General features: G+C 31.8%; 1 protein-coding gene across 1 annotated transcript in view; it reads right to left on the bottom strand.

The window, feature by feature from the left end:
* LOC127701013 (carboxypeptidase B-like) overlaps positions 1-17,511 on the bottom strand; it is a 49,429-nt gene extending 31,918 nt beyond the window's left edge. Inside the window, exons 1-10 of the mRNA XM_052204772.1 lie at positions 17,415-17,511; positions 15,150-15,226; positions 10,836-10,911; positions 8,613-8,746; positions 7,374-7,473; positions 6,110-6,232; positions 4,279-4,380; positions 2,582-2,692; positions 2,193-2,295; positions 1,146-1,351 (exon numbers count right to left, since the gene is read on the bottom strand). Of these exons, the coding sequence (XP_052060732.1) occupies positions 1,146-1,351; positions 2,193-2,295; positions 2,582-2,692; positions 4,279-4,380; positions 6,110-6,232; positions 7,374-7,473; positions 8,613-8,746; positions 10,836-10,911; positions 15,150-15,226; positions 17,415-17,417 (1,035 nt within the window). The 5' untranslated portion in view covers positions 17,418-17,511. The remainder of the gene's footprint in view (positions 1-1,145; positions 1,352-2,192; positions 2,296-2,581; positions 2,693-4,278; positions 4,381-6,109; positions 6,233-7,373; positions 7,474-8,612; positions 8,747-10,835; positions 10,912-15,149; positions 15,227-17,414) is intronic.
* Between the last annotated feature and the right edge of the window lie 961 nt (positions 17,512-18,472).

Genomic DNA, 18,472 nt, shown 5'->3' with positions numbered 1-18,472 from the left:
GTAGTACTATCCCATAGCTATTTATTAGAGCAGAGTCTATAATCCCAAGCCATAAAGAACTACAGAATTAATGGGTCGGAAAGTGGGTACCCCAATGCGTATTTCATAGAATTTGGCTTTATTTCCATGTTTCGGACGACTTTTTCGGCCTTTAAGAATGCTTACCCCAGAAATTCTATACCCTCCCGTTGTAGTAATATCCAATAGCTATTTATTAGAGCAGAGGTTATAATCCCTAGACATAAAGAACTACCCAGACAATTGGTTGGAAAGTAGGTGACCCTAGAGCATATTTTATCGAATTTGGCTTTATTTCCGTGTTTCGAACGAAATTTTGGCCCTTTAGGAAAGCTTACCCAAGAAATTCTTAAACATGCATAAAAACGAACCATATCCGGGACTTCACAGATATATAACTCTTTGTGAATCGTCATGATTTTTCTTATTGTAAATTCTAGTTATAAACCGTAAAGATGAGTTAGAAATGTGTAAATTAAAGTTAGAAATTTGTGAATGGGATATAAAAAACTTGATATTTATCTTTTTTTCAAACAAAACAAGTCAAAAATCATGATTTTGAAAAAAAATGAAATTGTCACTCAAGTTGTTTTTCGAACGCAATTGCAGGATGACGAATTGCAGGATAGCTTTATCGCAAGAGAATTGCAGGATGAGAATTGCTGGATAGCTTGACACAAGTGTTTAAAATCACGATTGCTGCCGGTAAATAAGAAACAGTTATTCCTTAAATGATTTATTTTACACCATAAACAGCTTGTGTAAAATTTTGTATGTATAAAGTGTTTCTAAGTGTGCTTTATTGTCTTCGTTTTAAATGCTTTCCTGCTTTTAAAATGTTCATCACTAAGGCCATACCAAAAAGTTTCAAAAGCCAAAGATGCACAAGTACACGTAAAGCAGAAATTGAGAAAAATACAAATCAAAGTTACCAGAACTATCCAAGACCAAATTTTCATACAAATGTTGAACCTTAGTGTGAGATTAAAAAAATATCAACTAATTGTAATGTTTGAAAACTATTACATTTATTTAATTGGGATTCACGATTTTTTTGTTAATTTAATTTAAATCATGGCAGTATGGAATAAAAAAAGAGGCACATAGATACATTTGAACAAACATACCAAATATTTGACATCTTTAGTATACGTCGACGTGTACCCCCATGGATACACCCAGTATTGTCCATAGGAATGCAAGGATATATATAACAGGAAATCGATGTTTCTGTTCATCAAGAGCTTTCTCACAGCTAAGGTTTCTGGTTCAGAAAAGGGACTGGGTCCAGAATACGTTTCTGTACATGGATCTTCTGTTGAGGTACCTTCTCCTAGAAAAAAAACAATTGCCAAAAGTTCTATATACCACTCCAAAATTATACAATTAAAAATAGATGTGGGGTAAACGCCAATGATATAAATAACAGCCACAAAATTAAGAGAGTCATCTAAAGGTTGTCCTCGGCAATAGGCATTAGCAGCACAGACCTTGTAGCAAGCAGGGTAAGGACAATATTATCCATAAAAATGACACTAAACATGGTTTCCATGCGTATTGAGTTATTGCTTTGTAGTATAACAAAACAAAATACATGTATTGTGCAATTGGTATTTTTATGGGTTTTTTTTGTCTAAAGTAAGTGCTAAATTAAAGAGGAGGTATAATGATGGAGCAAAGCACATATGATATCTATTTACTAGTATTATGTAAAGCATTCATATCGACGTGTCTCACAATCTGAGATGTAGGAATATCTTTACTCTGCACCTGATTTGTTCTTGTTTAAAACCTTTCCATGGCAACGGAATAAAATATGTCATCATTTTAAAGTCGTGAATTCCAACTGAAACTTGGAAAAGATCAGAAAGTATTTGGTCGACGAGGTGGCACCCAATAATTAAGGTCAAAGCCTTTTGCGTAAGCAATATCAATAGTATGAGAATGCAATACGATTTGTTCGATCATCATCAGGTGAGTGTGTGGAACTGATCGCAGATAGTCTGAGAATGCAATACGATTTGGTCGATCATCATCAGGTGAGTGTGTGGAACTTATCGCAGATAGTCTGAGAATGCAATACGATTTGGTCGATCATCATCAGGTGAGTGTGTGGAACTGATCGTAGATATATTTTCTTACGTACTAATCTGTATCTGTATCTGTATACATACCCCATTTATAATCGAAGTTTCTGTTTAGATCAACTCCATGACAGATGTCTGTCAAATTATCTCCAAATAAAGGCCGTCGTCTGTTCTTCCTCCAAAGTCTATCCTGTTGATAACAGAACATATTCGGTATCATGATTTATAACACATTTGAAATGAACTTATTTGACATTTTTTTAGTTGAAAACCACAAGGCTTTTCCGTAGGATAGAGGAAAGAAGCTCTCACAAATTGATGACATGGGTTCTAACTCGTAAGTTGCATTCATATTTTCAAATTCCATTTGCATTCTGAATGCCATTTAAGTTTTCAGAGAGAAAGAGAGCTACTAATAGTGATGCAGTAACATTGATACCATTGTTGTTACTATTACCATTACTGGTGTAACTCACTTTGTTATGAGTATAAACGTAGCCGTCTGGGTTAAGAACTGGAATAATGTACCAGTCAAAGTCATCAACCAGTTGTTCAACAGCTGTAGATCTGCTTGGGTTGTATGCAAGCTATAAAACAAAATCAATAAGAATATCAATCTTAGAGTATGCGTATCTTTAGTCTTTGAAAACTTTACAACCGTAAGATCTTGAATGGTCAAGAGAAGAAGACGAAGACTTCGCACACATTCAAAAAGTATATGACACGTTCGAGTATAAGACTAAACGGAACTATCATGTTATTGTACAATGTATAGCCTTAAATTTACCTGGTATTCGACGTGTGCAACTGATGGACATCTTCAAACACCACAGGGATGTGTGCATGGAGAACTACAACTTTGTCTCCACATGGTTTTATACAGCCCCCGGACTGGCAAACGATGCAGGTTAAAAAAAAAACACCGAGGTTATATTGGAATTGTTGTCCTACCCACGACATGTTATCCATGATTGAGAAAGAAACCATAGGAAGAGTCGCTATGAGTTCCCACCAACATATTAAGGATACCAATCCGCCGTACTAGAGAGACTACGACAGAAGACAACCGTCCAAGTATTTTACCTGACATACCTGGACGCAAACAGAATGGTTAAAAAGGATCCGAGGACATCGTGACACACTCCAATGATCACAAGTATGGACATCATGGTAAAGGATGACCTATATAGTGTATCCAGAGCTAGCAACTTTACGACGATCACAGCGATTATCCTTTGGACATGAGATGGTGGAGATCAATCAAGTACACAAACTGATGACCCCGCTAGATAACGGCATCAAATAAGTTCTATCAAACAGTACACATCTATATGGATGGATGTGACGCTGGCCAAATTGCATCGGATCTTAGTCTTCGAGCCAGATTCTGATAAGGAGTTTTTCAAAATGATGAGCCACTCCGTGTTTGGAAAGACTATGCATGTGGAAATCCGGAAAACGGTCAATGCAAAACTGGTAACGACAGAGAAGCATGTATTGGAGCTCGTGGTCGAGCCAAACTTCGATCGACGGGTGGTAATCGACAAACACCTGGTATCGATCCATATGAAGAAGACAAAGCTCAAGTTTGATAAACCAGTCTACCTGGGAACTGCATCTTGGGTATGTAAAAGACCTTGATGTACAGCTTTCACTACAATTTCAGCTTCTTGATTCAATAATTCGTCTGTGACCTTTTCGACTTCCAAGTTTTTTTTGGTTATAAATGCCAAATTGTAATTGATTGGTACTCAATTGAGACCTGTCCTGGTTATGCATACCACTGGACGTTGAGCAAACAACAATCATTCAATTAATTGAGACACTTTTTGTTTGCATCCCCTTTCCGAGTTTTAGATAAAAATTCCTTATATCTGTAAAATTCAATGGTGGTGCAGAATCCTCATTTTGACACTTCTTTGAGCCATACGCGTTTTGCAAATGGTCTATTTCTATTCTAGCAAGACCTAGATAAGGACTCAAGTGATGAAATTATGACTGCTAAGGTAGTCTAAGAGTTCATGTAAATCGAAGGTTTCGTCTCATGAATAAATTGTACCTCATTTTAATACCCGAAATTTCCTCGATTATCTTTTGGTCCAATTAACTGGTTAAACTTGTAATTAATTGATTTTGCTGTAAAATAACCTGGTTAATAAAGATAAGATGGTACCTGATTGATAATATATAGTGCAACTGCTGGAGCAATCCATTCACGGGCATGAATACCGCTTTCCAAAAATATGGCTTTTTTCGGTGAACCTAGTTTGGATATCTGTAATCAAGACAGAAATCTTTAAAATACTTGTGTGGTACGCAAACCTTAAAAAACTATCATACAAGACTTTTGTCATTGATCGTGAAGAATTCTGTTTCTTTTTTAATTTCTCGTTTTTTTTACAAGTGATTTTGGAATTCGAATCATTTGAACATAATTTTATTTGTAATATTTTATTTACAGTTTCGAAGAATATTGTGAATAATGGATAATGTTATGTATTATTTGTTTATTATCTTATAGAATATCTTAAGTTATATCCATAAGAACAATCTAATGAAGGATAATCTATAAAACGGATTTTGAATTAACAATAAGCATAGTATACCCAGTGGGAAATGCTTCGAGATAATTGCATTGAGAAGCTTGTGAAACTGAAATCTAAAAAATGTAAAGGTTCATCATAACCTTTTGGCTAATATGGCCGTATTTACACCACACATTTTACTCGGAGACAAACCTGTGCAGCTGGAAAAGTTTTAAGGCATGACAGGAACTAGAGAATTAAATTTTGAATATGTTTTATGTTTCAGAAAATTATCAACTTTTTTGGATTTTGATGTTCCTTTTTTTTCGTTCTCACAGAAGGTGCCAAAATTAACTAAGTTTGGAAAAATGTTTTGAGATGTTCCCCTATGTAAATAATTGTAGTGAGCTGTATTGATTAACTGGAGTCGGTTTCAAAAAAATACTTACGACTGAGATTGAATGCAATTATCTCGATAAATACTTAACATAAAACATCGTGTATTTGCATGTATATGTTTAATAACACAATTTAACAGATCATTTTTTTAAAATGTACAATTGTTATTTAGAAATAAATTTTGATCAGTATCGTCACCAGCATTGTTTTATTATTGATTTTCTCGACTCTTCCATAAGAGTGAATTTTCTTTTGTTTTCGTTCACTAGATTTCATACTGTACCGAAGTCAATTCAAATATTAAAACCGACAGACAAACACACAAATTCGGAAGTGAAACGGTTATACATGAGCTCCAAACAGAATGCGACCAGCTACGTTGACATGGAAAGCATATTCTATATACGTAGTTCATAATTCAGTAAAAAGTAGATCAACGGTAAGAAAGTATTTTGGTGTTCTATTATGATTTTTTCACAAACCAATGATGTTGAAAGGCACCAATAGTTTAAAGAAAATGTTTCTTTGTTTTTTTCCCTCATCTATTCTAAGAATTACAAAAGTGATATAAGCAACGTCATAAAACTAACCAAATTCACACAAAACTATGAATCGCACAATAATAAACATGACATATTCCCCATTTCCATTCTCAATTTTATATCCTTATAAGGAACTGGCAAAGTTGATGTTTCGCTTTGCCAAAAAAAACCCACCTAAAACCATTCTGATCGTCCAAATAAAATAGGAAGACACAACAAAGTACGATACAGGGTCATTCATATAAATTTAAATTGAATGAGATTTTCCGTTGACTAATTTCCTAATTTCCATTGCTAAAGAATTCAAAAACTATTGTTAGCTGCAAGAACCCAAACTTTAGAAATGGACAGGACACACACTGTGTATCTCCCTACGTATATTGTGAAAAATCGTCCAATACTCAAAATGGAATCCTTTCATTTGCTGTAACAATAAGGATTAAACAATTTGACAAACCCATTGCCTTTATATCCACCGATGAATTAAAAAACTATTTGTAAAAGGGTTTTTTTAAACGATGATTTGACTATTGACTACCTTAATGAGATGAATAGGGTTTTCCTCATATGTTTTACCAATAACTTTGTGATCTACCAATATATCATCTCCTGATGGTCCAGTGAATTTTGTTCTTGTCAGGCTGTGTATGAATGCAGATATCTGAAATTACATGTGTATGAATGCAGATATCTGAAATTACATGTTCAAGAATGTTTTCGTCAGACTGTGTATGAATTCAGATATCTGAAATTACACATTCAGTAATGTTTTTGTCAGACTGTGTATGAATGCAGATATCTGAAATCACATGTTTAAGAATGATCTTGTCGGGCTGTGTATGAATGCAGATATCTGAAATTACATGTTCAAAAATGATCTTGTCAGACTGTGTATGAATGCAGATATCTGAAATTACACGTTCAAGAATGTTCTTGTTAGACTGTGTATGAATGCAGATATCTCGATTAAATTACATGTTCAAGAATATTATCGCGTGTTTACTTAAAAATAGAGATTCTAGCCAAATTTGTGCCATATCTTCTTGCGAAAAACAGTAAGAAGACACACAAAAAAAAAAAAAAAAAAAATGAGAAACAGAAGTTGGGCAGAAAATACATTAGAAAAGACAAACAACAGAACTAAAACCAAACACAGAAAATGAAAGATTGATCAAATTCCCCCAGGGTAAAAGAAATGACATCGCTCACTGAGCGAATACGAAGTATTTAAAAATGGTGACTATATAAAGCTAGTTTCCTAATGCTTGTAGAGTAAAACTTTGGTTGGCTTGTGGCTTGCTCGCTTTGTTTGTATAAACGTTTGCTCAAGAATTATAATTAAGATTGACATCTGCAAACAATATAGAAAGGCGGAGTTAAACATGTACACATTATACTTAAATTTGATTGGATGCTTTCCTGAAGATTAGGAACACCCAATTGTACATGTAAACAGGTTAAACTCCGCTTATCTATATTGTTTGCAGATGTCGATCTTAATTACAATGATTTAGCAAATTTTTATACAAACAAAGCAAGCAAGCTAACCAAAGTCTTATTCTACAAGCATAAGGAAATTAGCTTTAATATGACACTCTTTTTTCGCTTTGTAAACCAACTAACTAAACCTGTTTTGACGTCACGCCAGTTGTATTTTGAACGTTGACTGAGATTAAATTAGAAATGTTTGACGGTGTTGATATATATAAATTCTAAATGACTAGTAACCATGTTAATTTCAGGTTGAAACCAAAGCATAGGACAGTTATCTGATCGCGGTGTGATAACATATTTATCCTCACCTCTTCAAATGTGTTGTATCGTGAAAGAGAAAACGTTTGTCCGGGATCTTTGAAGCCATCTGCTTTTTCATACTCTTCAATCTGTTGCTCATCTATCAATCTAATATATAATATAAAAATATAAAATGCAATATAAAAAAAAACAATGGTTTTTGCAATGATAACAAATCATGATAAATTTTCTGACAAAAAGTTAAAAATAACAAATCTATCTTTATTGTGCTTATTAACCACATATAAAAATAGCGATCACATATACTATAAGTAATTTCTATACAGATTTTTTATAAATCAAATAAAAAGACAAAAAATGTTCATACAATTATTTGAAACTAGTATTATATCAATAAAAGCATCCGAGCTCACACATGAGCCCAAACTTTAGGTCAGGTGTTTCGGTCGTGTTAGGGAACAAAGTAGTTTTCTGGTTAAGGTTTATTCATGTAAATATCGTGTTGATTAGATTATTGTATCAATTTATCAATAAAAGCAACCGAGCCCACCCATGAGCCCAAACATCAAGTCCGGCGTTCGACCGTATTTTGGGAACAAACATCCCAGTGTAAGGCTATATCATTAGTGGATTCACAAGTAGTTTTATGGATAAGGTTTACTCATGTAAACATCATGTTGTATTAATTAGCCTTTCAAAGCTTACAATACGGTATGGGTTTTGCCCATTGTTGACGGTCGTACAGTGACCAAAAGTTGTTTACATCCTCATCTTTTGGTCTCTGGTGGAATGTTGTCTCATTGGCAATCATACCACATTTTCATATTAGTTTCCGAGTGTACCATCCGCGTACTGTAACCATGCAGTGCTCCGGAACTGGCGTGATTTAAATGAGAAAAAAAATTGTTTGTAATTTACGAGATCATAAAATTATGTAATTGTCCTAAAACTAAGGTTACACTGAACCCCTCAGGCAAAATTAAACTTAAACGAGCGTCCCGGATGAAGATTATTTCAGAAACGCTTGTAAGTACGGATACCATATCGGTTTTTCTTCAGCTGAGTGTTTTTCGTCAAAAAGAGAAGTGGCCAATGTTATTTATTTTAAAAATACTGACTGTCCTTAGTTTCAACAGTTTAAATGAAATTAAAATTTTCTCTTCACCTGTGGAAACACTTGAAGTGTCTGAATAAACCCTGTTTTTCAAGAGGGTAAAAAAGTTTCACCCCATGATCCTTCATTGTTACCCCTTTTTGAATATTGAAGATGTCCTATGTATACATACAACTGGATATTTGGTATCCATCTAGAATATGGCGCGTTAACATCATGTAACTCTCGAGTAACAACATCTATTATGTTTGGAGACACCTGTATGTCTATGGATTTACCATTTCTTTGTCTGTGCCATATACTAACCTGGAATTAAAAGAAACCTTCCATTTCAATGTTGTGTATCATTCGCTGAAAATTGTTCACCATTGTAGGGAGAAATAACATAATAACACACGAGAGATAAACATAATAACACACGAGAGTTAACATAATAACACACAGAGATAAACATAAAAACACACGAACGATAAACATAATAACACACGAGAGATAAACATAATAACACACGAAAGATAAACTTAATAACACACGAGAGATAAACATAATAACACACAGAGATAAACATAATAACACACGATGATAAACATAGTAACAAGAAAGATAATCATAATAACACACATAGATAAACATAATAACACACGAAAGATATACATAATAACACACGAGAGATAAACATAATAACACACATAGATAAACATAATAACGCAGGAGAAATAAAATAATAACATCCGATAAATAAAATAATAACATCCGAGACATAAAATGATAGCATACAATAACGAGAAATTACATAATGACAAACGAGAAATCACGTTCTAACCTATGAGAAATTGCATGATAACATACGAGAAATCAAATGATTACTAGTATATAAGAGAAATTAACTAATAACATGCGAGAAATAAAATTATAACATACGCGAAATTAAATGATAGCATGCGATAAATAAAATAATAACATACGAGAAATAAATAATAACGTACGAGAAATAAAACAACAACATACGAGAAATACAATAAAAACGCGAGAAATAAAATGATAACATACAAGAAATTACAGAATAACATACGAGAAATTACATAATAATATATGAGATATTACATTATAACCTACGAGAAATAAAATAGTAACATACAAGAAATTACATTATAACATGCTAGAAATTAAATAATAACATACAAGTAATAAAATAATAACATACGAGAAATTACAGAATAACATACGAGAAATAAAATAACAACATACGTCATACGAGAAATTACATTATTTTTTTAGCAATTCAATTCAATATTTTTTTTTTATTTACGTCTCACCTTATGCATAAAATTATACAATACATTTATAAAAGATACATTTTGTATACATAAGCCAATCTGTACAGATTAATGAGAGACGATAACATAGCAACATAGTATTTTTAACTGAAAGTAACAGAAAGTAAGTGTGCAATATTCTATGATAATATAGCTTCAAAATATCAATGTTATCAGTGACAAAAATATTTTTGAAACAGTTCTTTAAACTTTGATCTAAAATAAAAGGGTTATTGCAGGAATATTGGGGAATATTAGCCATCGTAGAATACAAATCTATTTGGGATATTGTTAATCATAATCCATTCACTAACCCTTTATAATAACACACGAGAAATTAGATGGCACCTTTACTTAAACAGCTCCATGTGTTACTTTAAGGTTATGTTAATATTATGGTTTTTTAAACATATCACCAAATTATAAACGTCGAAAAGAAGTCCAAAGACAGATTTTTGAAAAATTGAGTATTTATCCTGTTAAAAATGTAAACGAAGGCCACCCTTAACTAAAACCAAATTATGGTAGAAGTACTGCTTTACATTGTCTTATAGATCATACAAATGTAAACGAAGGCCACCCTTAAATAAAACAAAATTATGGTAGAAGTACTGCTTTACATTGTCCTATAGATCATACAAATGAATTAATTTTGGTAAACGACGTCCGTTGGTGCAACTTTTTACAAAAACATGTAAAATTTGCAATTTTCAATTGAAATGTCTTCAACAGCAACGTGTTGCGCTAAATAACATTTTGAATTAATAGAAACATATAAAAATAGTTATTTGATTTTTTCATTCAAATTTCAATTTTCAGAATGATCTGACGACGAGTTTGAAAATGACCGTGTCAATGCAACAAATTCAAAGGAAATTGCCACTACCCCTCGAAGGTAAAATCCTGATTCACTGTAGAAAGTTTTCTATCACAAGTACATATATAAATCTTTTGCAAACAAGATAGACGCACCTTCTTTGTATTGTTGGGTTGCTGTCTCGCTGACATATACACAATAAATAACTCGTTACATTGAGATAGTATTCGCTGTCCTGACAAAATATTTTTAAATATCTTACGTCGTGTCTTTGAATAATCTGCAGCACTTCTTTCTTATTTTCTAGTGACATAGGTGTCACCTGCAGTACCTGATAACTGTAGATAGTAACGTCATTACAGTAAACAAACTAGAGGTACTGGGAGCAAAGGTCACACAATGACATCCCCCCTCCACATTAAGGAAAAGTTACATCTATGATTTGCCTTGGGAAACCCAAAAATAATACGGACAAAAAAATAGTAAGGAGTTAAGAAGCAGATTCAAATGCGTGCTATATTGTGCGGATATGACAAAGTTAATGCCATGCCAAAGTAAACAAGTACATCATGGGACAATAAGTTTCACAGTATGAAAGTTCAACAAAACTCCTACATCATTTTTAGGAGCAGTAATTGATACACAAGTGTAACGGAATGGACGAACAGCCCTATTATTATATACCCACTTGCTTCAAAAAGCGTTGGGGTATGATACACATGTAAATAACAATAATAAAATAATCCATCGAATTTGATAGACAAATATTTGTAACAATTTTACTCCAATTCTTAGTCGATTTATGACTTGCTTGCAATAATATTCTTCACATTTATCTGTTAATAAATTTAAAATGCATGCATTTCCTGGTGGTTATAAGTGGACAAAATCATCAACCAGTAAATTTCAAGATGCACTTTGCCACCCTGTTTGCAAAACTCTTTTAAATAATTTTATGAATCATGATTATGACAATGAAGATTCAGAGAGAGCAGTTTCTGATTTTTTAAATATTATAAATGTTGCTGCTTCAAAGGCAAATATTTTTCGCAATAAATCATCTAAAAAAAGAAGACCTAACTGTAAATGGTTTGATTCTGATTTAGGTGTAAAGAGGAAAACTCTAGTATCAAAAGGTGAATTGTTGTCAAAATTTCCGTATGATCCTATCATCAGAGGTTCATATTATAAATGCTACAGAGAATATAAGAAATTGTGTAAATATAAAATGCGCACATTTAAACAGTCCATCCTGAATAGTCTTGATAATCTAAGAGATTCTGATCCAAAACAATACTGGAAACTTATTAATTCTTTAAAGGAGTCTACAGACGATAGTAAAGAAAAGTTGGTAGAACCAGAAGCCTGGTTTAATCATTTTTCAGATTTGAATAAATCTCCTTCAATCAGTGAGACAAGAATTAAAGAAATTAATTCTAAAATAGAAAATATGGAAAAAAATAAAACTTTCTGTGAATTAGATTATAGATTCTCTACTAAAGAAATATTTGAATCAATATCTAAACTCAAAAGTGGTAAAGCATTAGGTCTGGATGGTATACCTAATGAGATGCTAAAGGCAGGAAGTTTAGTTCTAAAACCTTTAATTCAGAAACTTTTTAACCATGTATTTTCATCTGGTATATATCCAATGCAGTGGTCATCAGTTTATTTATCTGCTGTTTTTAAGTCTGGTGATCCAAGTAAAAGAGATAATTATCGTGGCATTGCCATTAATTCTTGTGTTGGTAAATTATTTAACTCTGTTTTGAATAACAGACTAGATCATTTTTTGGTAAAAGAATCATTGATTAATCCATGTCAAATTGGATTTTCAAAAAAATGTAGACCATCTGATCATGTTTTTTGTTTTAAAAACCATTATTGATAAATATATTAGTAAAAAGGGGGGTAAACTATTTGCCTGTTTTGTAGATTTTAAACAGGCTTTTGATAAAGTGATTCATGAGGGTATCAGATATAAGCTATTAACAAACAATATTACTGGAAAGTTTTATTCTATCATTAAAGATATGTATAATAAAAGTGACCTATGTGTTAAAATTGATAATGAAATGACCCCATGTTTTAAATCATTTATAGGGGTTAGACAAGGTGATGTTTTAAGCCCAAATATTTTCAAAATATTTATTAATGATCTACCTGACAAGTTTTTGTCATGTCCTGATCCAGTAACTATTAATAACCGTAGAGTAGATTGTCTTATGTATGCTGATGATGTCGTAATTTTTTAAGAAACACAAGAAGGTTTGCAAAAGAGAATTAATATGTTACATGAATATTGTTTAGAATGGTGTTTTGATGTTAATCTAAAAAAGACAAAAAGTATAATTTTTAACAAGCCAGGAAAATTCTTAAAATGCTGTTTACATTTTGGAGGTAAAGAGATAGAATGTGCAAAATTATATAGATATCTTGGAATCACATTTACATCTAGTGGTATATTCAAGCAGTGTAAAGATGAATTATACAACAAATCTTTAAAAGCATGTTTTAAGCTACAGAGATGCTTGTCATCATCTAACCCTAGTATTGCCACTTTTTTACATCTTTATGATCATACAATTAAACCCATACTATTATATGGCAGTGAAATATGGGGAATGTTTCGTACTGATTCAGCTGCATGTAAAAAAAATAATGATTATATATTGGAAAAAGTTTTTGGTCAGGATTCCTCTGAAAAAGCTCATAACAAATTTATGAAATATATTCTTGGTGTAAACAGAAAGTCCAGTAACATAGCTGTGATGTCAGAGCTTGGTAGATTTCCTATTTATTTTACTATAATTTTATCAATGTTAAAATATTGTCATATATAGAATGGAAGGTTTGAGAGAAGGATTATTATTTGATGCATTCATATGTTGTAAACAATTACATATTTCTAATGTAAATACATGGTACTCTAGTATAGATTATATTCAGAGAGAGATTGATTTACCAAATTTTGACCAATCAATTGGTTCTTTATGTCAGTATGTTAAAAATAAACTATGTGAAAGTTATTTAACATTTTGGAATAGACTGAAGTATCAAACAATTAACTCTGAAAAAGGGAAGCTTGGTACTTATTTTTCTATAAAAAATTGTTTTAAAAAAGAAAAATATTTAGAACTACAGGATTTTAAAAAAAGACAGTCAGTTTGTAAATTAAGAATAAGTGCTCACTCTTTAAAAATTGAGACAGACAGATATTCAAAAAAAAATATATAGAAAGATCTGAGCGTCTTTGTTCAAATTGCTCACTTGGTAAAGTTGAAGATGAGCTTCATTTTTTGTTAGAATGTCCTCTTTATGATACTCAAAGGGAAGACTTTTTTCAATACATATCTGACAATTGTTATAATTTTAAAAATTTAAATAAATCTTCTAAATTTTTATGGCTCTTGACTCAAGAAAATGTAACTCTTATGGAAAAACTGGGCTGTTATATTTGTGACTGTTTTGAATTAAGGAGATCAGGTATGCATATTGACACTAAGTCAAGTAAATGATTTGAGAATGAATGCATATAATGTAATTTTATTCTTTTATTCACAATATATATGTGGTTTTTGGCTCTGATTCTGACCAATGCATATATACTAAATATATATTTTCAAGTGACTATTATTGTTGTTGTTACCAATTATGTAAATCAATTGTATCTGATTTTATGCCCTTTATGGGCCCTGTAATTTGGGAAATAAAAATATTCTATTCTATTCTATTCTATACCATGATTTCCAAATCAAATAAAAACCATATTTCATATGTGAATATTGCAATCTCACTGCTCTGGCACTATGCAACAAGAGGTGTTGCCAAGACGTTGTTGACACCAAAGAAGTTGTCTCTAAAAAAAGTGAGAACACATAGAAAAGGATAGCTTCTGGAATGTTCTGCTTTAGTTACATTCAAAGTCAATGTACTAACTGGGACTATTATACTACCCACGTGGCACGATAGGCTAGCTGTCAATCAAAACAAAAAATCAATAATCCGCTATCGGGACAATGAAATCTCAACAGATCGATCAGTTTCCAGTCCCGTTAGTATAATAGTCCCAGGTTAGTATAATAGTCCCAGGTAATAATAAAAACCTAATCCGAGAATTCAAATATCGAAGAATATTTAACTCGTGTGATCAAACAACACTGACACCTAACTCATGCGCTACGCGTTATCCGTCCATTTGTCACTCGTTGAATATTTTTTCTACATTGGAACTCATTAAGTTATTATTTAAATAATCAAAATGTGGTTCGTCAATCTCCGGCACAGCGTTCATATCCGTTCCGTCGTGCTCCGCAATACTCCACTCAATATGAAAAAGCTGTCGGCGAATTAGAGTTTGGGAAGACAATAAAATTAATAATTCAATAGCAGTACATTTCTGAAGATTTCGCTATGTACACATTTTATATCGTAACAATTACCCATTTAAGTATAAAAAAACACATATTCAACTTTTTTTATCAAATTTGAAGTACCAAATGACCCAACATCATAAAATGAACAGTCAATTAATCATCAACCAATGAATCAAAGTTTTACAAAGTTTATTCAATACTCATCGTATCTTGCAGTCTGCAGTGTAGCAAACGTTGTCAGAGCCAAGAAAACATAGATAAATCTAGCTGCCATTTCCTGCAAGTAAAACCAAGCAAGGTCATAGCTCTTTAAAAGGTAACTTATTTGTTCTCAACCCTCAATGTCTTAATTAAAATGTCAACGATCATATCAACCGGTGTTTTGCATTTGCGCCAATTTATTTTTCATTTGCGCCAATTTACAGGTAAACACAAGTCATGAGACAAACAAGTTGTACACAATTTATTGATATAATAACAAAAATACCCCTTCCGTCTGCCATTTGCCACATGCTCACCAGTCCACGAACAGGATAAGTGTATTGTAAAAGTTTCTAAAACTATATTCACCAGACGTAAGATAGCAATTTACAGAAGAGGAACGTAGTTACCATTTTTGCATCCATATATGGTGCACATCTGATAAAAGTATTATGGACAGCACTTGAAAGTTCCATCAATGAATATTTCTGTTATATCATCACACTAATATTACACATACATTCCAAATTCACATGGCTTGCAAAAATAATTATTCCGCTTTCAAAGTCATTCACAAGCAAGAAATTTTGATGGTTTTGACGCCGATGGCTGTGTATGCATCCTGTCTATTCTTGGGTAAAATTGGTGTATTTTTACGTCTCTCCCTATAAACAGCTTATGAAGCATTCTTTAAATCTCTGGGTTGAAAATGATTTTCTTGCATTCTTGAAAATATTATGCTGTGAAATATGTTGCAAAGAAACTTATAATTTTTCTGTCGGAAATAGGTTCGAGCAGATCTTATTCATTGATTTCTATCACAGGAACTTATTTCACTTTTTTTAAAACATTTAATATTGGAACAAAATTCATGGAGCTGTGATTTTTGCTCCGGAACTTATTTCGCATTTGGTTAAAAAATTAGTTCCGGAACACATTTTGCAGTGCTAGAACATATTTCCTTATATTATATATTCCAGGTATAAATTTTCTGTGATATGAATTCCGGTGGAACATATTTCCTATGAAAAAAGTTCCGGCGGAACAAATGTCACGCCGGAACAATTTTTTTGTTACAACATGAATATGTACTCATTGAACACCACTTACTTGATACATTGTATTAACCGAGGTAACGGTAATTATCTAAAATGTAACAGATCTTACCTGTTCAAATTAAATTTGCAAAAATGAAAAATTAATAATTGGCGCAAATGAAAACTTTGTTTTGGCTCAAATGAAAATAAATGATATTTTCAAAATTGACGCAAATGTCATACGCCCATATTAAACCGACTTATATTTTTAATCTGTCTTTTACATCAATAATGTTAATTTTGATTACCATGGTTACCAGTGAACTTTATTTGAATAAAGACGACCATTTCCCAGGTATATTAACGTGGGATTGCCATCCTATTAAAACGGGTTCGGCGGGTTTAAGTGTTTAGCAAATTGTTATAGGCACAACTTTATAAAAGAATTGAACTATTTCATTATTAATATTTAAAATTTGAATAATGAATCAAGTAAGAAGATTACATCGATGAAGTCATACTTATTTTTATATTCGGAAAGGTTAAATTAATGTATTGTTTTATATATGCATGTATGTCATTCAGTCATTTCGGACCCTTTCGTAGCTAACTATGCGGTATGGTTTTTGCTCATTGTTGAAGGCAAGACGGTGACCTATAATTGTTAACTTCTACGTCATTTAGTCTGGTAGTGTCTCATTTGCAATCATACCACATCTTATTTTTATGATAATTAGAAAAAAAATTGCAGCCAGTATTTAAAATTTTAAAATCAATGTGTGTACATGTTCATGAATAAGTTTTACATAAAATCTCTGATTACGTCTTTCAAAAAAAAAATTCTTATTCCTTGGAAAGTTAAAAACTGTATTAGCAGAACCTGATAGTCCTCAAAATTTAAATTTCTAATACGAAGTTTGATATTTGTTTCCAACATATCGTTTCGTTCAAAAATCTTTTCTGGAATTAATATTTTGTAAATGTTATAATAGTTTTTTACTCTCTAAATTTGACAAAGAGTAAAAAATATTTATTATACTTACAAATTTTGATGAGAGGAAAATCATATGATATAACATTTTCTTTTAATTTGTATGACGATATTGAAATTTTCGCTGCAACTTTATCATGTTTATACAAAATACTGTTTGTAAAATTAAAAAAAAAATTATTATGCTAACAAAATTTGTTTTCTCGGTTCCAAATAATAATAAAATCGTAACTTACCATTCACGTGAAAAACTTAAATTCATTGATTAAGTATTGAAGTTGTCATGTTTTTCTTCTGTATCTCATGCATTTTATTTGTCATATGTACAAATATAAACGAGGTTTATTGTTTAATCTAAATGGATTTTTGTAAGATAATAGTATGTGGTTTAAAAAACTAAAACAATCCATTTGCAAACTCCTAAAACTGAAATACATCTCTTAAAATCAACTAAATTTAACGCTCAAATTAAACAATTGATACATCACGTAAGATTACATAACAGACCTTTAGAACTGTGAAATTGATCGTCAATTTAAAATATTTTTATTGTTTAAATTTTTATAGGTAAACACTTAATTTCAAAAATTGATGCGTGATGCGTGTAGGTTAAAGAGGGAGGGCCAATTTCCATCTGTATTTGTTTAACCTTCAGGAGTAATACCACCATTGTCTTTCCCCTATTAGTTTTTGTTAAATTGGCATTTGTCAAAAAAAATGTGCAGAATTTATCTATGTTTCAAGAAAAGAAAGACTTGGCATTAGTAAAGTTATATCTTTTCCAGTACTATGGTGAAAATTTCACATATTTCATTGCATATAAGATATTACTATCACCGGTAAACCAATAAAATTTTCAACCCATTTTTTTCTTTATACAAGCTTTATAAAAAAGATGGGTATGATTGCCAATGAGACAACTCTCCACAAGAGACCAAATGCCACAGAAATTAACAACTATAGGTCACCGTACGGCCTTCAACAATGAGCAAAGCCCATACCGCACAGTCAGCTATAAAAGGCCCCGAAATGACAATGTAAAACAATTCAAACGAGAAAACTAACGGCCTAATTTATGTACAAAAAATGAACGAAAAACAAATATGTAACACATAAACAAACGACAACCACTGAATTACAGGCTCCTGACTTTAGTAAGTTTCCAAAATATTTTAAAATAAACAAAGAATAGTGCTTTGAAACATCCAAAATATATGTTTATGGTTAAGAAATTTTTTTTCTACAATGCAGGGTTAACTTCCTTCAACTTTCAAATTCAAGTGAATATCTTTAG

Source organism: Mytilus californianus, unplaced genomic scaffold (genome assembly GCF_021869535.1).
Source record: "Mytilus californianus isolate M0D057914Y unplaced genomic scaffold, xbMytCali1.0.p SCAF_5, whole genome shotgun sequence".
Classification (NCBI taxonomy): Eukaryota; Metazoa; Mollusca; class Bivalvia; order Mytilida; family Mytilidae; genus Mytilus; species Mytilus californianus.
The sequence above is the reverse complement of the archived record's forward strand: the minus strand, read 5'-3'. Positions and strand labels throughout refer to the sequence as shown.